This window comes from Apteryx mantelli, chromosome 7, assembly GCF_036417845.1.
Source record: "Apteryx mantelli isolate bAptMan1 chromosome 7, bAptMan1.hap1, whole genome shotgun sequence".
Classification (NCBI taxonomy): Eukaryota; Metazoa; Chordata; class Aves; order Apterygiformes; family Apterygidae; genus Apteryx; species Apteryx mantelli.
In genome coordinates, this window is record NC_089984.1 from 18,370,606 (window position 1) to 18,393,366 (window position 22,761).

At 34.8% G+C, this 22,761-nt stretch overlaps 1 protein-coding gene across 4 annotated transcripts in view; it reads left to right on the forward strand.

Moving 5' to 3' along the window:
* The window catches only part of KCNMA1 (potassium calcium-activated channel subfamily M alpha 1), a 545,630-nt gene that overhangs the window by 374,334 nt on the left and 148,535 nt on the right, over positions 1–22,761 (forward strand). For all 4 annotated transcript variants that reach the window (XM_067299877.1, XM_067299878.1, XM_067299876.1 and 1 more), the window contains 4 exons: positions 14,769–14,879; positions 16,546–16,651; positions 18,045–18,127; positions 20,956–21,025. In XM_067299877.1, the coding sequence (XP_067155978.1) occupies positions 14,769–14,879; positions 16,546–16,651; positions 18,045–18,127; positions 20,956–21,025 (370 nt within the window). The remainder of the gene's footprint in view (positions 1–14,768; positions 14,880–16,545; positions 16,652–18,044; positions 18,128–20,955; positions 21,026–22,761) is intronic.

Consider the following 22,761-nt stretch of genomic DNA (forward strand, 5'->3'; position numbering starts at 1 on the left):
GAATATGCTTAACAAAAATAATTTTATATAGAGTCTTAGTCTCTCCCCTTCCATTTTGTCACTAGTACCCAGCATTGCTCAGATGTCTCTAAACTTGGACCTGATCTTCAGTCAGAACTCCACATCCTGAAAGCCTCAGCCCACATCACAGGCTTCCTGCTAGCTTTGGAGCGTGCTTCTTTTTATTTTCTCACTTTATTTTTTTGGCTTTATTTATATGCACTATCTGTTTGTTTTTGTTCACTGTCTTCAATGCTTTTCTCTGCTGATCTCTGCTGCCCATATAACTTGTTGGTTAAAACTCAGCTCTGTCATCAGCACGCAGACTGTTCAGTTTACTTTATGCATTGTTTTCTCCTTCAAATATTAATTACTAAGTACTTTAAAGAAGTCCTTTGCTCATGTGGATCTTTCATCAGAGAATCTAAGCTTGGGAACTGCACAGTAAAAAGCCATTAGCACCCCTTGTTTGATGTTGCTTTTGCAGTCAGTAGAACAAGATTGATGAAATGTTATGTTTGGCCAAAATTTAAGTTTTCATTTGGAATTCAGTGTTGAGAGAATGGGCTGTCAGAACCAATAAGTTTTTCTTTGCTTGGGTTATGGGCATGTGGTAGTAATTAACGATATAAGGTCTTTAGTTGAGCAACCAAGCATAGATTCTGGCAGCAAACATAATGAGAAACTACAGTTGTTCTATTTCTAACGTCAGAAAGTTTCCAGTTAAAATTAAATGCATGTACAAAATGAAAGCAGCTAAATTTTGTTGAAAGATGTTGTTTCAACTCTTAAAATAGCATATGTGTATACTTCTGATTCTTTCTCCAAGATAGATAAATACATGAAGTCTGCTATGTAGGATTTCTGTATATGTTTATACGTGGCCTCATGGACTACTTCTATGGAATAACATGCTTCTATATGACAACTAAACATTAGATGGGGAGTTAAAATCAGCATATGAGTATGTATGTTTTGAGGTTTACACTACTTGACTTTACTACTAAGGAGAGCCTTGCTAAAGAATTGTAACTATTGAAGCAGCTGGAATGTGTGCATACAAACTATTTCTACTAGCTCCACTTATTAAAGACCTCCTCCCCACACCCCGGGATTTTGATTGTTCATTTCATTTTGCTTTTCAGACAAAGTTCCCAAAGGTCTCATAAACTATATAGGAATCATTGTGCCCAATAAAGAAACATATTTCTGTCTTAGGCAAGACACATAAACAGTTTGGAAACAGGAGGAGTTTATAGACAGAATGCAATTATCACTGGTTAAATTTAGTAGGGATAAAAGTCCACAGGGATTTTTTAAATTTTTAATTTAATTTTTAATTTCTGCTTTGTAATGGATTCCTGTAATGAGACCTCTTAAGGTCTTGCAGAACACAAAGCAGGAAAAGTATGAATGAATGAGTCTTACCTGTTGAATAAGCAACAGTACTCACTATTACGTGTATCGCAAAATGCATACTAATAGATCTATACAAAAGGACAGGTAGGATAATTACTCTGACATGATTACAGCCTACTGCAAAAAATATTTTAAAATTTTCCAAAAAAGGTAATAATCCTTGTCCTGAATTTCAGATTTGTAAGCACTGTGATGTGTTCCGTAGGCAAGGAGAATAGTGCTAAACAGCTGTTTTGCTACTGATCACATATCAGCTCATCAGAACACTCAGTAGTGTTTTTACTAGTGTCCTGCTGCACCAGAATCAGATGGTCTGTAGACAAGAAAAACTGGCTTTCCAAGTTTAATTATGCTCAGAACAAACAAACAATTGTTTCTTTCTATAATCACTGCTGAACATGAGTGACTAAAGAGAAAGTCAGACTGCAATTACAAAGACAGAAAATAGTTTGATATTTCAAAAAAATAAAATTTTCAAAATAAAAATTTCAAAAAAATTATCTAAGATGTGAGTGAAAAATAAAATTCAGGCATGAGAAGCAATTAGAATGGCAAAAACTATTATTTTCTAACCTTGCTAAGAGAAATCTTAGGATAAAAATGTTGTTGCTTCCTTTATTTTCTCCATAGTTTTCTACAGTTTTTCTGTTCCATCGCATGCACAATTCAGTCACTGGTTTTCCTTCCTGTGCTTTTCCATCGATGAACTGTAGTACGTGGTTTTTACATTTTGGGGAAATACTTTTTGCAAAGTAGATATTACATACAATATTCTCTACTTTTTCTTGTTAGACAATGTTCTATTGATTTCTGTAGAAGTCACTCCATAGTCTGAGTTCTGGTTCCTATAGTAGTCCACCTATATCTATTAAGTAGAAGGAAATTGTACAGTGTATTAAATGGAACATTGGCAATTGCAGTACCTTAGTCCTGTATTTTTCTGTCAGTGACTTGTTTTTTTGGCATTGGGTAACAACGTGACTTACTTTCTCTGTGGATCTGTTGGCATATTTTTATTGTTAACAGAGTAATAACTACCTGACAGAGTTATTGTGAGACTAAATTGAGTTCTGTGTATGCTTTCTGAAGATGAGAAATGCTTTTAAAGTGCAAAGTAGACAGAAATTTAAAATGAAGGTTAACTGTTATAAATTGCTTCATAGCTCAACATTATGTCATCACACTGAAAAATGCCTGCAACATGGTTTAGGATTTATCTCACTATATGTGAAACTTACTAGATTTCTTAATAAATAAATAATGAGAACATATACTTGAAAGTAATTGTATTCAGGTTATTTCATGGGCAGATTTCTAAATACAAAATGTTCATCAGCCAACAGTGATAGAATACGAATAAATAATGTATTCTATTAAATATCACACTAGAACATACAGCCCAGTTAAACAAGTTATTGATAATTGCAGAGGCTGAGGAAATAAAAGTAAATGTTAGGTAAATTAGTGACAAACCAGCATCATCAAGAACAGATAAAGTAGTTTGTAATGTCAAAATACTGGATACAAATGGAGAAAAAAGCTAGGTGTAATGTGTTAGTGGGTGGGGAAGGGTGAAAAGCTCTTATCGACTGATTACAATAATAAAAAAAGGCCTATAGATAAGGGAAGGAGAACAGTATATATTGTAAACACCAGAAAGCAGTGGAGTTTTTTTGTTTTTTGGTTTTTTTTTAACCTTTGCTTTCATCAGTTACAAATTGATATGGTATATATCTTGAGCATTAATGACATTTCCCCTTGGTCATCCATCTTCTTCTGAATAATTTTGAGACCATCAGCCAGTTCTGTATATCCTATCTGCATTTAGCTCTCCTCAATTTAGGACATTCAAATTGGCTCTGTTTAGGCTCTTTCTATAACCTTTCTGTAACACTCATGAATTAGTCCTCAGGGAATCATTTTGAAGTAAATACCATAGAAAGATGAAAAAGTGTCTGCCATGCCATCACTAATTTCATTGTATTGATTGACTATTTTTAGAATATGAGCAGTAAGCTTCCAGGTCGGTTCATTCATGCATACCTCTGGAAGGCTGGAAGAGGCAGTGATTGCTTTGGGTTTAGATGCTTTTCTTAAGTGTTCCAACGAGCATCTTAACTATGAAGTTCAGGTTTTAAGTCTTACAAGATCAGGGTTTTCTTCAAGAAATTCTTGGTTTTGATAAGTAAGATTCTGTTAATGCATTCTTTTTGTGGTCCCAGCCAAAATAGGAATTACAAAATCATCTTTTTTTTTTTTTTTTTTTAAGCCAAAAATTCAAGCGTTTGTTTTATTTTATTTCATTTTAAACCTTCATAATGTTATGATCTGAGATTTGGTTAAAGATACAGGTTTGCTGTACCTTTGCTAATTAATAATTAACCTTTTATTCTGCATTTACTCATGTATTTGAGGATCAAGATTTTCTTATTCAGTTGTTTTCTTTCTGTATGCATATGTTCATATGATCAGCCTGGCTTTTAATTCCATGAAGTATTTTCCAGTTGGAGACAGTAGCTTATTTTAATTTAGTCTGGACAGAGCTCTAGGAAGCAGATGAGAAAAACATTTGTAAATAGATGGACTGAAAGGGGGACTGAATACGTTAATGAATTTTTTAAGCCATTCCTCTACATTGAATTATTACCTTTTATTTCCCTGGGCTAAATTCTTTTTGCCTTTTTCGTGCAAAACTTGCATCAACTTTAATGAAAAATCTTTGTGAGGGCAGCCAGCGTAACCTGGCTTCACATGAATAGATATAGGCAGACTGGGATTATTATTATTTTATCTGTATATGTTTATATAAGTTGCTTATCTTGCCCCGATAGTAAATATTTCTGCTAAACTCTGTTAATTTTCAAAAGAAAAACATTTTTAATCATCCTGAGACAGTACTGTATTTAAGACATAAGATTAAAATTTGTATTTTAGTCCAGTCATAGTTCTTTACTGCATAAGCTATTAAAAACTCTCATTTCTCTTCTCTCATGATCTGCTCTGCTTCCCAGAGATTTCTTCAGATTTCTTAAATTTACAAGCCATAAATTAACAAATCATCAACATATCAATGGGAAGAATCATCTGTTAGAGATTCCTTCCAGAAGGAAACATGGGATTCAGTAACTAAACTTCACAGAGAAAAATAAAAACTGTGGACAGATAGATATGGTAAACAGAAAGACAAACAGATAATTTAAGTTGACAGGCCATCTTGGACTCATTAGACATTTGAAATTGATTAGAAATTAGAACAATTTTTGTAAGGCCTACCCAAATATTTTGGCAAAGGTCCATTTGCTGCAGTAATGAGAGGCATAGCTCCAAAGAAAGTGACATTAGATTATTATATTAAATAATTTGATACAATATGTAAGATATTATTTTTCAGTGGGATGAGAATGTAATACGAGAATGTGACATGGATTGCATTATGATCCCAAGGGGTGTCTCTATTTTCCATCTGCTAGCCATTCTTCTAATCCCACTATTTCAAATGAAGTTCCACTTAGTGATAAAGAAAATCTGACAAGTGTTAAGTAGACTGACAGACAGAACTAATACGACAGAGTTTTTTCTCAATTTTGCTTGCTTATTAAAATATATCCATTGTTATGAAAGGAAGAAAGGAAATGTGGGAAATGGTATGTAACAATATTAAGACTATAAAAAAAAGTTGTATTCTAGATCTCAAATCATGTTAAATTCCTAGAACAGCAGCAGTAATGTCATATTTCTAGTTAAAAGTACAAAAATGTCAACTTTTTCCCTCTGCCTAAACTTTTGGCATCAAAATAAAGGGTTGTTTCTGTCCAAATTTTGACCCAAGAAAGACTGAATCTGGCTGATCATAGTGACTTACAATGTTCCACAAAATATACAGTTCATGATTTTCAGTGTGGACATTCCAGGAAGTGCAATGTGAGATGGCAGAAGTGCTGAATTAAACAGCAAGTTTTAGTGACTTATGGCTTTTCATTTTCACTCAGGTTCTCTTGCAGAAAATTAGTCATGACATTTAGGTGATTTTAGTGGTAAGAAATGCATGGGATCTGGTCATGGATAAAATGCTCAAAAATATGAAAGCCTTTGGTAACTCCTGCAATTCTTACAAAGGATTTAATTGTCTTTTGACTCATGAAGCATTTAAAAAAAAATGCATAAGGCAATTTTGAAAATGAATAATGGTGAGGACATAGCAAGCAACTTAGTTTTTTTTTTTAATTTAAAATATTTATTTATTTTTTAATAATTTCAGGTGATTGCAAAAGTAATAGCAGGGTGAGTTCTGCATATGATATCTACTGCACAGCTAGTACAAGAAGGAAGCTTATGATTTGGAGGGATTAGAGCAGTAGATTGAAGTCTGCCTGCAACTGAGATGCTAATGTTAGATGTGTGGTTTACTCCTGTTGTCCTGTAAGCCTTCTAGCATGCTCTCCTTGTGCATGTCACAGCATTTAACTGTTTCTACTTCTACTTACGCTAAATTGTGAACCTTTTATGATGATATAGTTGTGTTTTGTCTAAATGTTGCAGCATATTATATGAAAGCCAAAATACTCTAGGTGGAGATGATAATGCTACTATCAAGAGTGAATGAAAGGATGACTATTCATCCCTTGCTTTAAGCTACAGTAGAAGCCTCTTATGTAATGCACACCTTGGGGGAAACAAATCACTGTGTATTCTTTTTCTTATTGCAGTTTCATAGGTATTCACCATGCTAGAGATATTAAGTTTTATTTCTTAACTTGCTTTAAATATAAGCAATGTACAATTCCTTAGATCATAAAAGGGTAAGATAAACTCATTTAGCCGTAACTCAGCAAGGAAGCTGAAATAAATAAAACTCATATTGAATCATTTATGGTAGCACACTATGGCAAACAGACTTAGATGCAAGCTCACATGCAATTTAAACAAAGGAGCGTGCCATTTATCCAAGGTTACAGTCACTGAAAGACACTCCATTCAGCCTGTTGTTCCCTAGTAAGAGTCTCACTTAAGTGGGCATAACATATTTGAGGATCAGCATAAATGAATTCTTCTATATTAAAAAAATATTCTGTCTGGTTCAAGAACACTTTCCTATGTTTAAAGATTGTTAGTGACAAACACCGCTGATATTCACTATGCAAAACTGAAACCTGGAGATATATATACATATATGTGTGTGTGTGTGAAAATATGATCTGCTGTATTTTAGTAGCACTCATAATTCACAGCTAATCAATCAGCATCTTATATGTAGCTGTACATTTATCATGCACATAAAAGTTTTGAGTTTGAAATAATTCCTTTTGGTTCTTAATTTTACATAGATATATTGATCATGAAATTAATATCTGCATCGGAGTTAACTTTTCAAATAAGTGATGTTAACTTTTTCCATTTATTTTAATCTGATATATGATCCAGTGCAGTTCCACTGATCTGTACTGTATAGCATATACTGAATGTAGCTTTTTACACTTTGAATGTTTTCTGATATTAACTAATTCCTTTTTCTTCACTCACAATATAAAGAAGAGTCCAAAGAGTGTGATACCTGTTGGAAAGAACTGATAGTTTCTGTCAGAATTAATCACTGCAGCTTCAGTGCAAGTTGCACAGGCTCAGTCTAGTTCCTAAACAGTTGGCAGCTGAAGCTATCAGGTCCAAACTACAGAAATTAAAGGCGTCTCAGACATGTCCTCACATACAGCAATCACATCTTCAGTCACAGTGTAGTCATACTCTTAAACTTTTATATAGTTAAAAATGATACATATTTGAAAAATCAGTGCCTTTGGCTTTGACACTTTGGAAATTTTAATTCCTCAGCAGTAGAGAAAGCATGTTTTTAGAGGAGAAAGAAAGACCTGGTAACATTCATAGGTATAAGAATTGCTTAATATTGTTTTTTATGGGGGGTGGAACATTATCTACTGTATCAACTTCTCAGATGTGATGGATCACTTTACCAGTATCTTTCACAAGTGTATACATAAATATTTCAAGGAGAAAAGTTGGTATCTGTGTTGAATAGAAAAGACTGTGACTAACAATGCTTTTGAAAAAGTACATTGAGAAAGTGATGCTCATATCTACAGTAAAAAAAAATTGTAAGCACTGAGGGCATGAAAGTAGCTCTCTGTCAAACCACTTGTGGAGAACAGTAGACATTACATTCTCTGAGCAGTAATCAACTTTGTGTATAAGTGAACTCTGTGTCAAAACATGGAAAATGCTTTGAAATAATTTGGAATCCAAAGGCTCATCTTTTCTATCACATTCTTGTCAAAAGGAAAGCTCAGATTGGAAAAGATTGTGATGAGACTCTTAATACAAGAAGAAATAAATTTTGGAGACTGTCTTCCACAAAGATGTTCTCCATTCTCTCAGATTTTGTCCACTAAAAGGGACCAATAACTTATTGTAGCCATTACCTGTTATTTTAAATGATGCAGCAATCCCAAGGACATCTTGCCTAGACCAACAAGAAACAGGACAGATTGAGATTCAACCAGAGAAGGTGTTCTCTTGATTGCCTCTCTTCCTCTCTAGACATGTATTCACTATTATGGGTACTAGCCAGTCAAAATCCAATCAAAATACGTTAAGGTGGGAAACTAGACACAAAGGGAAGTGCACATTGTTTTTTCAAGACTACCTTGTTTCCCCAAACTGTCAGATATTCAAAAGTATTTGATGTGATGATATTCACCACATCATCAAACATTTTGAGTCTGGATCCCTGTAAGTAATTGGATATTAAAGGTAGTGTTGCTAATGATTCAGTCATCATATAGAGGGACATCAATATTTCCAGCTAATCGAATTTTCAGGGTAATTATACAATGCTTATTGATGCTAGCTAGGCTATTGGTGCTGTCCTACGCAAGACTTACAATATGTGAGTTAGCAGTTGTCTGTTTTAACAAAGTGACAGTGCATGACACAATGTGAAAAATGTGAAGCATACATGGAAAAGAGCCTGGGTAGCTTTATGGTAAAACTTTGTATTTAGGTTGTACTGAATGAAGTTCAACCGAACAAGACTGACTTTAAATTTAAAAGTAATTCCTATAGCTATAGCAGTGGAGGTGCTTTAACTTACTTCAGAAGGTAATACTTTCTGGTCAGGAGATTGGGCACTACTGCAGATGGGAGAGTATAATGAAAATATACTTTCTAACAAACAAGTGAAGGAGAATGAAAGTAAAAAAAAACCCCTTTACATGCGTGCAATAAAAATCAGTTAAGCTGGAATATAAAAGTATCAGCATATAGTGTTTTTAAAAAATAGCATTTGAGCTTTGGCTGTCAGGAGGTAGGGTATTGTATACCAGAGCCATATCTATGGAGAATGAGTTAGTGACTGTTTCAACAGCAGCTTGGAAGTTGCCATTATGTTTGGTACAGTTGTATTTCCTTTTTAGTTCTGATTGCATTAACATGTAGTGTATAAACCTGTTCTGGAAGCCCTGATGCAGGCAAAATTGGGCAGGACTGCCACTTTTGATTCAAAATAATGTCAGCCATGTTGCTATCTCCCTATACATCTTTCATTTGTCTCCTTTGTATTGGAGGCTTTCTAGGGCCTGATTTGGGAATCAGACACATAGAGTGAATAGAGAGTTTACAGGTGAATTTTTAAAAAAAGTCACATTTTGATTTCACAGCATTTTATGCCCTTTCCTCACAGGTACTAGTGACTAATGTAAGAAGGCAAGTTTGGAAGTAAAACTTTTTAGTGTCATATCCACTACAGTTACTATAGTGTGCCCAAGTAGCTCATTTTTGTCCAGAGGTGTCCATTTTAGATAAGTGGTTCTCAAAGGAATCTTTGCAATTTTCATATATGCAATACACGGCCAAGTTTTTTGATGGTTAAAATATTATACATGTTGTTATAGTTATTTGAAAGTCTCACTATATGCATTGGCTAAATATGTAGTCTTTAGAAGTCCGTCCTTGGGTCCAAGTCTTCTGTGAAGGAAGAGAAAAACGTGAAACTATGACTCTGTAACACCTATTACTGTATCTATATTAATCTGAGAGGGGATATTATATTAAAATAATGTACATATTTAACTGAATGATAACAGAGAGGAACATAAGTACGTGTGTAAAATCTTCACTTAATTGAACTGAATTAATAGAATCTTGAGTAAGTTATGTAAGTCATCAAAAGCCTAAGCAGCTAGAAATGTAGTGTAGTCTGGTATATTTAAAGAAGGCATTCCATTAGTCTAATAGATAAACAAGGAGACCGTGTGCACAGTTTCCATTGAGATTTATTGACTTTTATTAGTAAGACAAAGTGACTGAGATGCATCCTTTGATGAAAACCAGGCAGACTTTATAAGAACCAGTAACAATAGATTTCAACCCCAGCAGCCTGCTACTAATATACAAAGAAAGAAGAATTTGGATGGTCAGTAGATGAGGGCATGATCAGAATACTGAGCAGGAAGACAGTAAAGAGATTTGAGCATATGTATTTGGTATAAATATTACAGTCTTATAGAGACATCTAGACCAATATATGCCACACTTCATTTAGTTACTTGACAAGTGAACACCATGTATCCCGCTGAATACTGAACAGAATTTTCTATTTATTACCTTTGATTTGTTATGACAGACTAGTTAGAGTGATTTTTTCAAGTTCTTTATACTTGTTCCAACAAAATGGCTATAATTTCTTTCAAAATAAACAGACAAAAGATTTGTCTTTGGTATTGTGTCCTCTGGAGGAAGAACACTGTAAAGATCCTTTTTGAAGAATCCTGTTCACAATGGATCTGTTTTCATTTACAGTGCAATTTACATGGATTAAGTATATGTTCTCAATTATCTCATGTCAGAATTCTAGCTGTTTTAGCTTTTGCTTATTTCTTTTTTTCTTCCTGAAACTGTTTGTGTTTATGGTGGCTAGGAACCTATTATCAGCATTTTTGCTTACTTGATAAAGAGCCAGGGCCTCTTTAGAAGAAGATGTATCACTTGATCCTTGAGTGAAAAAAACCATTTAGGTACTGCAGAGAATTTCACCAGTGTAGAAATATTTCTTCAGGTAACTGTTAACTACTAATTTTCTGTATTTTGTCCCTGTAATTTTGAGACTGATAAGTGGATGTGAGAAAGTATGGATCAGTCTGTCTATATTGTTTGATAGACTTTGAGTCCAGATAAGCTTTGGATTCTCTGTAAAAGGATTCTTTTTGCAGGATCACAGTCTTGTGTGATGCAGATTTTGGCACTGGTATATTAAACCAATTTCACCACTGATACAGTACCACTGAGAGCTATAGCTTTACTGAAACCTTTGTTCTCCTGAATATTTGTCAGCAATAAAAATGTCTACTTCCCTGATATTCAGTACTGTAAAGGAATGCCCAAATTTCGTTTATTTTTTTAATAAAAAATTTGGAATATCATACTAAATCAGGCTGATATTATATTACTTCTGAAGTTTTTCTAAACAAAAGCTTAGTGCTGAGGTTAGCCATTTCTGTTGACCCAAAATTATTAATACAGTATTTTACTACAAGCCAACTGTAGCTGAAAGCAGAAGATATCCAATATGTTGGCTTTACTTTAAACTCTTAGTGTGTGGAAAAAATGGGTGGGGCATGGGAAGGGAATGATTATTGGCACAAATAGAGGAAGTTATAGATCTTTAGATCATATACAGGACAGATTGGAGCAATATAAGCTCTCCAAGTTTTCTAAGATAATGTATCTAATAACTGTCTCCGGGCAAGTAGGAAATCTGTTTTCAGTTTCTCCCACTTCTAAGCAAAAATATAATTTACGTTAAAAGGAGATTTTTGTGGGAGTTCTCAACCAAAAATTAATGGGAGTTTCTCATCGGAAAATATTGGTTGAAAACCAGGAGATTTTTGTCACAATCGCTGCTATATAAGAATAGCAAGGACATGAAGATAGATAATGTCCAGCCCAAAATCAGAGTGCTAAAGTGAAAACATGGTGCAGATGCCTTCTGAAACTTCCAGAAGAATCAGTCCTTATGCTCAAATGTGAGACTACTTGACAGGCAAATGTTTTTCTTTTCACCAGAGCACACTGGTATGAAACCCTATTGAATGAGAGTGGTAGCAGGGTTGAGTAATTGTACCAAATGCATCTGCTTTGAGCATGAGGTGTTTGGACTAGATGACCTCCAGAGGTCTCTTCCATCCTGAATTATCCTGTAATCCTATGATCCAATGAACATTTCTACTGTAGTAGAATAACTTGGGTTGTGGGTTGCAACCTCTATCTGGCTTACAGTTTTGCTCTAAGTTTACATGTATTTTATAAAATGTGGATTCCTACTAATGACTGAAAAAAGCCTAATGAATTGACAATTTCCAGGATGGATTTAACTTTTCTGCACAGGAATACAGTATACCACAGCGGCATTCAAGAAAAGACCCTGCTAAATCTAACAGCAAAGGAATTGTGCAAAATGTTTGCTTACAAGCAGAAAGATTGCCGTTATTAAAAATAATCATCTAAGACAGAAAGTTCAATTCCTAGTTATGAATAGGTGGAAACATTTGAAGAACATTTTCCCCATAATTTTAAATCAATCCTCTTAGAGAACCTGTATGAACAGTGTGGGGAACAGAATCAAATATTTTTTAGCCATTATTTATCATTTTCTTGGGCCTTTGCAGTTCTCAATGCTAGCTGGGTTTACACTCAAGAATAGCACTGAATACCACAGGACAGAAACCCTAGATATATTAGTGTAGTGTGTCTGACTCAGTCTGCTCAGAATTTAGATCTGGTAAAGTAGCTGAATTTAAACATTTCTTCAGAATCAGAACTTTCTTGAAGTTTTCTAGTTACGTTAATGTACTGGATAAAGATTATCCATCTATTACTCGGTAGGATGAATTTTTTAGGGAATTGACTTTGGTGTTTTAGTGATGGTACTTTACACCTCCCAGAGTAAATATCGACTATCGTAAACATTAACACTTTTTTCTCTGTTCAGTAATTCTCCTTGTACATCTAAGAAAGGATTATTGTCTAAACTTTCTCCTCAGATGACTTGGAGAAATAGCAATGCAAGAGAGATATGGCTTAGTCAGCCATGATAATCTAGTGCTTGAAATTATATTTTACCCTTCTGTGTTGAAGATCTTTATCCTCTGACCTAGTTGAATGTGCAGTAGCACATACATAGATAGTATATGCAGCTCAGGGGATTGACCACTGGGGAAACTGAGGAAGAGTGCTTCTGAAGGGTATGCTTTTGTCTAGGACAGAGGCTGCTACAAACTCTACAAACTAAGATTCAAAGGTCCCACAGAAAAGCCTTTAAGGACCCTTTGCAAGAAAAAGGGATGAACTAATATATGTTATGTCTTATTTTCTAGTATTGCGTTTGTCACCTCATAAAAGAGGAAAGCTTTAAGCTAGTGATTTTTTGAAGAGTTTACAGTCTGAGAACTCAGTGCTTTGTACACTTATTGCACCAAAAATCTTAGGTTAAAATTTGGCAAAAACTTGTTGAAGCCAAAGCAGACACTCTGGAGAGCTAGTTTAGCAATAGAAGTTCATAGTATTGAATTCTAAGTTAAATACAGAACAGTGTGATCAGAATCTCTTAAACATTTAAAAAGCATGGAATAAAACCATTGAAGTTTTTGATTGTTGCTACTTCTAAAACTATGTGGGATTCTAAAACAAGAGGCTTGGTGCTGCCACTAAGAGGTAATACAAAAGAAGCATTCAGGATGATCATATTCCTAAATACAGCTTTAAGCCTCTGTACTATACTATTTATGAAAGTGGTAATAGTAGAAGTATCATAAAGTGTGCTGGATTAGTGTCAGATTTTACTCTGTTTTGCTTTCCTAGCGACCACCTGAACCACTGCAAAAATAACAGTACGTGATGGTGATATTATTAACTGCATGATGCATATTATTGATTTATTCTTTGTTCTGCACCATTACCCCTTTACCAATGCATTCTCTGCATTTTTCTCACGTACTTAGTCAAGAACCAAATTATGAAGCAAGAACAGGCTCCTATAATAGCCCCTAATGGAACCATACATAAGCAATTATTGCTGCCACCTATTATTTGTTGCTTCCAGCCAATGAGGTTTCTGCAGTACTGGATTGTCCACAGAACAATTATGAAGTAGGTGAGACTTGGACAGTCTAATTTTTACCCTTGAAATTAATTTGCTTCATATTTGGCTACTCAAGTGCTGAATAGATTTGCAGAATTGTTTCTTTGTAGCATTTGTGCATTGTAACTGTAATGAAGTTGACTTTCTGTTAGTTCAGAAATTGCATCTATACCACCTTGTCCCTCCTCCTGATGGCTGCAAGTGGCGTGATAATTGGAAATGTTAACAATAGGCATATCGTCAAAATCATCATCTGTCATAAACTGATGACAGTAATGGAAACTGTGGTAGAGTTTATTCCATGAAGAAAATTGTGAGACAGGGTAGGGTATTCTGATAACAAATTCTTGGACTTTGCTTTACAATAATAAAGGAACAATGATCCATTAAGTCGGGAAGAATGCAGTTTCCCAGGCCTTTTCTTCAGCCTCTAAGAACTGAAGTTGTAGAATTCAAGAGGTGTATGTAGGTGTATATTCCGCTTCTGTGTTATATGGTTGGATTCTTCTACTGACCATTAATGGAAAAATGTGGAGCGGAAGGAACCTTTGCAATGCACCATCTGTATCACCAAACTTGGATTCTCTAGGCAATCCATTGCAATGGGGCATTAAATAATGATTTCTTATTGTAAAGAATGTTCACCATAGGTGGTGAGGTAGGAAAAACAGATTTCTCTTTTACCGCTCATGGCCTATAAAGTAGCAAACTTTGTGCTGTCTTCACTGGCTTAACTGTCTGCTTTCAACTATGGAAAAATGTGGAATAATTTCAGGGGGATTTGCTGTTTTGTTATGTGATAAGCAATGTGTCATAAACAAAAATGTAAACAGTAAATCTCAGTAGATGAGGTAGAGTTGTGGAGAAAGATGTGTAAAATAGAGAAATATGACTTTGAAAGGGACTGGTTAATACCACATCTAAACATACAAATAAAAAATGCCACTTACTGTTAAATATAATACTATTTGGCCAAATGGTTTGTTTATAATAGTCTTTACAGGTGAGAGAGTATATGTATTTGCAGTTGCAAAGCACCTTTTGGAATTGATGCATTCCTTTTCTGACTTCATGAAATAGGTGCTAGAGAAAAATCAAGAAGAGACTAATACTCTTTTGGGAACAATAAATTACCATTTCCATCTTTGCTTTCTAGCTTGTTTGTTCTACCTTTGCAAGATTAACTCTGATTTTTCTGTAACAGGCACATAGTTGTCTGTGGTCACATAACACTGGAAAGTGTGTCCAACTTCCTGAAGGACTTCCTGCACAAGGATAGGGATGATGTGAACGTAGAAATTGTCTTTCTGCATAAGTGAGTAATCTTTCAAGATTCATTTTTTCAAATGTTCTTTCAACCTCTGAACAGCTATAAGATTAATGTATGCAATTACTTTTTTTAACAATATAAAGTGAATATTTTCTTTGAAAAAGAGTTGTTTTCTGCAATTGTTTTACAAACCACTGTTAAGCCCACAAGTATGTGTATTTCAAGTTAACAGATTTCAAATCCTATTATGTCAATTGTGATACAGATAGCTAAGCAAATTTTTGAATGGCATTATGAAATAAAAGCCATTAAAATATTAATAAATAAATGTAAGAGTTTAGTGGCAAATATTTCTAGTGAAACTAGCAAAATTGGTGAAACCAGTAGTAATAGTGAAAAATGCTGTATGTCATGTGAACTTTATGCTATCTGAAAGCACTTTTTCACCCTTGATTTCACTAAGAAAAATATTAGTTTCAGATTGCAAAATATTTATATAAAGAAAAATGTAGGTACAGATGTAGTTTTAATTTAAATGATCTGGAACTTGATTGTTTACAGATCTAGTGTAAATACAAAACAAATTCCACTGTGATAATTAGCACTGTTATTTTACCCATATATATGCACCTCCATACACAGTCTCTTGAACTTTCTTCATGTGGGATTTGGGAAGGTTTCTCTTTCTTTAATCTGTTTTAAACATATTGAAAATAATTCAAACGTATTTAGCAGGAGTGTTACAAAAAAGACAGCTACTGTGTGAAATATAGTGGCACATCTGAATGAACCATTTCATTCTACTGAATTCTTGCAGTTATGCCAAAGTTCAGGGATTTATAGGTTTATATATACTATTACCAAAAAAGCAAAATGTTGGAGCACAAAGCTAGAGACACTACAAGCAAAAAGAAGAGGGAATGGCAACTTATTTTTGAAAAATGAAATTTCTGATAATAGTGACAATATTTGAGTCAAACTTTTCCTGGCAGTCCATGACCAGCTGGGGCTGGTTTAGTCATTAGCTTCTTAGGAATGCCCTTTCCAATGGTCTTTATTGCTGTAAGGTGGTTGCTGTTTGTTGCTGGTTCTTCCTTACACATGACAACATCAAATTGGCATCTCTGTAAGAGAAGCTGTTAGAAATAGCCATGTGCTTGAGAGAGATACAGTATGAAGGGTCTTTTATGATCTGGAACAGCATGCATTTAGAAGTGCTGCAAGCAGTGCTGGGTCCTTAAGGGGTTCTTTTTGTCTTTTAACCTATTTTAGTGATTTGGCATTGAACTTTGTCGTTTGATGCAACCAACTGTTTGAGAGTGGTGGGTATGCGCAGGGGATGATTGTCTGAGCAGATAGGACTGTAGTTTTCTGTGGAGAATGCCATGCAAGGACATTGTTTTCAAATGTTGACACAAATTTTTCTGGACTCATGCCTCTGTGAACGTAACAAATGATGCATATGCAGCACAGCACGATTAAGTGGGCTAGACATGCTGTAGATAAAAGTAAGAAAGTGAAAGCAGTATAGTATTTGCCTTTTAAGTACTGCACGCTGTTTCCACATCATAGGAAAAGCATCAGCAGAAATCTGAATACCTTAAGTAAATAAATAAATGGGTCATAAATAAATGAGAGAAATGGGATGGCTGATTCTGGATACTAACTTCTTGTTTGCTCTTGTTTTGTTTTCTTCCTCTTCCCAATGCAGTATCTCCCCTAACCTTGAGCTGGAAGCTCTTTTTAAACGACACTTCACTCAGGTGGAATTTTATCAGGGTTCAGTCCTTAATCCCCATGACCTGGCAAGAGTAAAGGTAACAGCTTTATTGCATCTCCTGCTAATTGTCTGTCTTAAAATACTCATTGGATTTGGAAAAACCAGAAAGCTTTTCTTCAGGAGATCGGAAAAGATTGTTTTTCCATCTCTATTAGCTGTCCTAATAAAGTATATTATTTGTCATTATAACTCTTGTTTTCCTTGTATCTTTAGACTTTCAAAACTACTGTAACACTGCAACCATAGATACATTGTCTGCCATTCTACTGAAGTCTTTATGAATTTTTCAGTGAGGTTAATTCAGGAGTCTATTTAACATTAATGTTTGATATAATAGAACATTTTCTTACTGTAATTGCTTAAAATGCTATTGTCTTACCTTCATGAGAATGATTAGAAAATAATTTTTTATCTGTCATACCCTTTTCCTCTTGCTAGAATCCTGAAAAAAAAGAAAATACAATTTGAGATATTTGGTAGCTAAAATGAGATGGTTTTATTGTCTTGAATCCTCTATGGTAAATAATTTTGTGCTCTTCAAAAGCATGAAATTTAAAGGAAATAAAAGAAGAAGAGATGGCAAGCTGTCATATATGCAGCTTTATTTCCTGCCCGCCCACCCCTTTTATAATGAAACATGAACTAGCCACTTAAGCCAAGGAGATTTTAGTGCAATGTTAACACTTCCTGGAGCAGAAATCCTGTTGTCTGCCCCTTCTGGCTGCAGAAGTTGCTTAACCTTTTGTAGCACAACACACACTGTTTCAGTTCAGCAGAACAAAATGTTCTCATTATGACCATAAAATTGCATGTTGGTGTTTTGTGTTCTTCTCTATTCCATTCTTCTTTGTGTTGGTATTTGGTCATATACACTGAAAAATGTTTTTGTCATCTGCTTTGAGTTTACTAGGTCTAAGGCTTGTGTGTTTGAAGTCCTGTAAACAGATTAGCTCTCCTCCTCATGCTTTCTAAAAACTGGTGCTCAGATTCTAAATCATCAGTGCAGCCATCTCTTTTAGTTTCTAGTATGTTAGTACTTAAATTCCCAAACAAAACTACAGGACTTGTGGAAACATGTACTGATGTAACAGCAACTTCCTGGAGATTCAGGGGTCTAAATTTCAGTATCCAATTATGAAAGTTATGTTCATTAACACTTTCATGCCTCAACTTATACAAAGCAGTTAATGTCTGAATTACCAACCTGGTGTGAGAACCATGAGCAAGATCTAAGAAGTTGCTATGTCTATAAGAGAACTGTTATCATCACCCATATTACCTGCAAGGTCTTCTAACATTTCTGTTCAGCAGTACTGCAAACTGACATTCACATTCATGATGGAAGTGTTGGATTCCCTTATAAATTATTAATGAAATAAGATACAGAACCAAAGTTGCTATTTATGTTTGCTTTTTCTTTGGTGTCTCAGATAGAGTCAGCAGATGCGTGCCTAATCCTTGCCAATAAATACTGCGCTGACCCAGATGCTGAAGATGCCTCCAACATTATGAGGTAAACTCATTAATTTTGAGTAGGTTTTGTGTTCTTAATTCTGATTAGCTAGCTTCTGGTGTCTAGATATTATGTCGGCTTTATATTTGCTGATCTGTTGCACTTGATCATTGCCACAATTTTTTGGGAGGGGAGGTGTTACAAGGCTGTCTCAAAAGTTCAGGGATGAGGATACCTTGAATTCTTGGCTAAACTACTTTAATTTAAGTGCTTTTGAAATAGTGTCAGAAGAGAAAATGATGAAAAGAGGAAGGAGTGGCCCAAAAATGAACTTTGAAATTAATATATTTCAGTTTGGGCCTGATGTACAGGCTTTTTATCTCATTTGCAGTATCCTTCCTTCATCAGATATATGGATTGCACTTCCTCCAAGAAATTGCATTTTAATAGTATAAACTACAAAAATGTATGCATTCAGATTTCTGCTTTTTCAGAAACTGACTTTAGAACTTCATTTACGTAGAGTAAGAGATGCCTTCTAAAAACTCTTTCAAAAGAGACATGAACCTTTCCTGTTTCTTTGTTAGAACAACTGACAGACCAAGTTAACAACACTAGTTCTCCAAGAGCACCCAGAGCAGAGTCCTGCTGCATTTATTTGCCACGTGACTAGTGTTGTGTTCGTATCATGTAGTAATTTGTTAGTGTTCTCCAAGCCCACTGATAGGCACCATCTTTGGTGCCTATTACTCAATAATTCATTTTTTTTAAGACATCAGGAAAAGGATGATGTGGCCATGTGAAACACAGGCTTTAGTACTCTCAATCATTCTGTCAGCCCTAGAGTTGAAATATGCTTAACTGGACACAATCCCAATAAAAATAAGGGGAAAGGAAGTGCAGTTATGTTGCTGCAACAATGTTGTGTTGGGCTGGTGTTAACAATGGACCTGAAGGCCCCTTAATCACCTCATACCTCACTGCTCCTCAGTAACTCTGCTCCTGCAAGTAATTACACTGCTTAACGGAAGGTTACGCAGACGCTGCTTATCTGCATGTGTGTCATGATGGTAAAGATCCTTTGGTCTCCTAGTGCCATCCTCCTTTTTTACACTGAAGACCAAAAACTGGTTGTGTTCGTTTGGCACATACCACATTAGGGAGCACAAGATCTTGTCCTTGCTTTTCTTTCTACATCCTCTGAAGGATGGAGAAAGTTGGTAAGTTGGAGGGTAAGTTGGTGGATGACAAATACAGAGTTACAGTGAAGCTGAGCTGTTCCATTTTTTGAGTTCTGTTCATACAACCTTAGTTTTAATGAGATCAGTCTGCCCTTTTGAAAATTAAAATGTCAAAGATCTGTTAAAAATTCGCTAATGCTGCATTGGCCAAGTGTTATGAACCAATTTTATTGGGCTGTCAGATGTTTGCATTCTGTGAACTGAAGGTACAAGCGAAATAAAAAAAAATAAGTAGAATCACTTTCTGGAAAAAGTTCAGCGTGCGCAAGAGCTCTGGGGGCCTGTGGAAGGTGCAGGGCTTAAACATGCCTAATTCATTTTCCTAGTGCACTTTTGGGATTCAATGCAAGAAACCTTGTTTTATCTTTAACTGCATAAATACATTAAAAGTGTTCCAGTTGCAGATTATTGTGCTCTTAATAGATTCAATATGTTTAATGTAATAAAGTGCATTTAAATGTGAGCTCACATTTAAATGAATTTGATTGAACAAAATTAAATGTTTAATTGAATAATTCAGTAAGAAATAGAAAATTAGTAGGAAGAGAAGCTTTGTGTTTTCTCCTTCCAAAAGATAACATAAATTAAAACAGTGCGTACGCCTCTCTGTATCAGTTTCATGCTCTAACCTTTGGTATACTTGGAAGCGCAAAACAGGCCAGCAAGATACTTCCTACAGAACACTACTGCAAACAGTTGTGACGCCTTAGTCTGATGAGATTGTTGATTCCATAATAACTCAGATTTTTCTTTTCCTTTTGATTGTTTTCTTTTCTTTTTCTTCCTTTAGTTTGTAAATACAGAACTGAATTTTTGACCTGTTTCTCTCAATCTTTAATTTTGCTATATGCTTTTTTCATTTTTAAATTAGGTATTCCTCTCTTCATAACATATGCTATCAAGCCACTCATTTTTAAAACATGTTTCTTTCCAGTCCATTTTAATCTCTACACAGCTGAATCTATCTTAGCCTCATTAAATAATGAAGAATACAGACAAACCGCAGATTGCAGAATTAGCTCTGTATTTTTTAAATTCAGAGTTCAGATACCAGTTTGGTTATGAGCTTTGGAGTAATCTATAAAAATTAAGATGAGTTTGCATGTGGATTTATGTCAAATAAGTTATTATTCAAGGTGTTTAAATATGATAAATTCCTAGCAACTATAAATAAATAAAGAGAAAAAATAAAAAAAGGATTTCTTTCACATATTTATCATTGGAAAATTGATCAATTACATTGATTCAAGGAAACAAGGAATCACTTAAGACACAAGGATAATTGCTAGTGTATTATTTGCTTAACACAATGAGTGGGGTATCTGAACAGAACTTCTGAAAAAGGGAAAAAAAAAGAGCTTTTTTCTATACATTCCATCAGAGGAATTTGCAGAAAGAGGATTCAGCCTGGTCATTCACATGAATAATTCCTGAAGTTTGGTGTTTCTAGTGTAACTTAATTTGACTAGATGTAAGATTTGCATTCGTCTGTCTTCAGTCACTATGTTTCACAGCAAGATGAATAAAAGAGTACAGTTTTAACTGTGGTACTTGACAAGACAGTGAAGTAGAGGCACTATGATACAATATCCAAATGTTCCACTAGCTAAAATGTTATTTTGATTGTTTTTTTTCTTTTATTTCTAGAGTAATTTCCATAAAGAATTATCATCCGAAGATAAGAATTATCACTCAGATGTTGCAGTATCACAATAAGGTAATGTGAAGACTGACAGGATCTCTCCCCAGACCTTTTTCCTGCATTGCATTTGCTGATGCACATTTTTTTCTAGATATGCTGATGGGAAGCATTTTTCTTCCCAAACAGAAACATCCTTATAAGTTTTCTGTCATGTAATTCAGTTACAGGTTAATTCAGTTGTATTTATATTTGCAAGGGACCTTATCAAAATCTTGTGGCATTTATTAACCACCTAGGATCTAATTCTCAAAGCTGCAGACTGTCCACAGTTCCCATTGAACTGTGAACAGTTCCAGATGAGCTTTAACCACTCAGCTACTATAAATTTTGCCCAACTTAGTTCAATAGAGCTATCCAGGATGAATTTGTGGCCTCTTAGGCAAGTCACCTGAAGTCAATTTTTTGTGGATACCTAAGAAAATACACAGAGTTATTGCTTTATTGGTGATTGACTGAAATGCATGAAAATGTAGACCTGAAATTACCAGGTAGCAAGTACAAAATAAATAGAGTGTTTTTTTCACATAAAACATATTTCAGTTGTGGAGTTTGTTGCTACAAAATATTATTGAGATCAAAGTTATGAATCCACTTAAGGAATTGGGCAAATTTGTGACTGTTAAATCCGAGGCCATTAAACACAATGAAGTCAATGCATTCAATCCTTTAGATGAGGAAGTTCATAAACTGCAGATTAACAGGGCTAGGGAGAATATATCAAAGGACAGATTACTCATATACGATCTACTTCTTGTATTGTTTCTAAAAGTATCAACTACTGCCCAGTGTTAGAGCAAAGGGTTGGCTGGGTAGACCTTCCTTAAATGAGGTATGATAATCTAGTTTCAGAAGTTTTTCACTGCCAGCAGCTCCTTGCACCTGTAACCTCTGGCTAAAACAAGAGCAATTACTGTTGCTTGTGATGTCCTCTTCCTGTACATGAATGGAATAGCTTATGTTTTTACAGAATAAAAGCAAAGTGTTTCTATGCTTTAAATGGTGTCAGAGGAAAAGATCTTTTAAATATGGCATTTTTACTTTATTTCTAATGAAATGTGTTTTCAAGAACTAATGTTTTTCAAAGAGCTGAACAGTGATACTAACCTGTGAAGAGAAACAAGAGCATGAAGGCTTCTGTATGCTTATGTGTGTGCATTTTTACAAGGAAGATGAGAGAGTCCAAAAGAACTATACCAATAACTGAAAATTATTAATACCTAATGAACTGAACAATGTAGACACTGGAAGACTGTTTTGATTAGCTATTTTTCTTTGTGCTATCCTTATAAATAGCAGTTTGAGGAAAGAGTTTAGATTTTCAGTGAGTCAAGTGTTTTTCCTTCAGGGCCAAAGGAATTAAAAAAAAAAAGACAAATGTTATATGCCTTAGTATATGACAGTGTCTTATATAGGCTGCAGCATCATATGCATTGTAATCTAAGTTATATTAGATTTCTATGTATTATGCATGTGCCTTATCCGTCAGAGAGTAGGTTGAACTGCTGTAAAAGGAATATGTGAAAGGAAGGAAAACTTCATAACATTCTGTGGTTCATTCAGGTGTGATGATGGGCCTAGCAGAGTGTCACAGCCAGCTCTATGCAGCTGGAATATGGCATGAAAAAATAGGTAAGATTGGAACAGTTTTCAACATAGAATTATATTCTTAAATATTTGGGGTGCTTTTCCCTACTCAGAAAAAATCAAGGCAGTAACAAAGAAAATCATTAACTGCTATCTCCTTGAATACT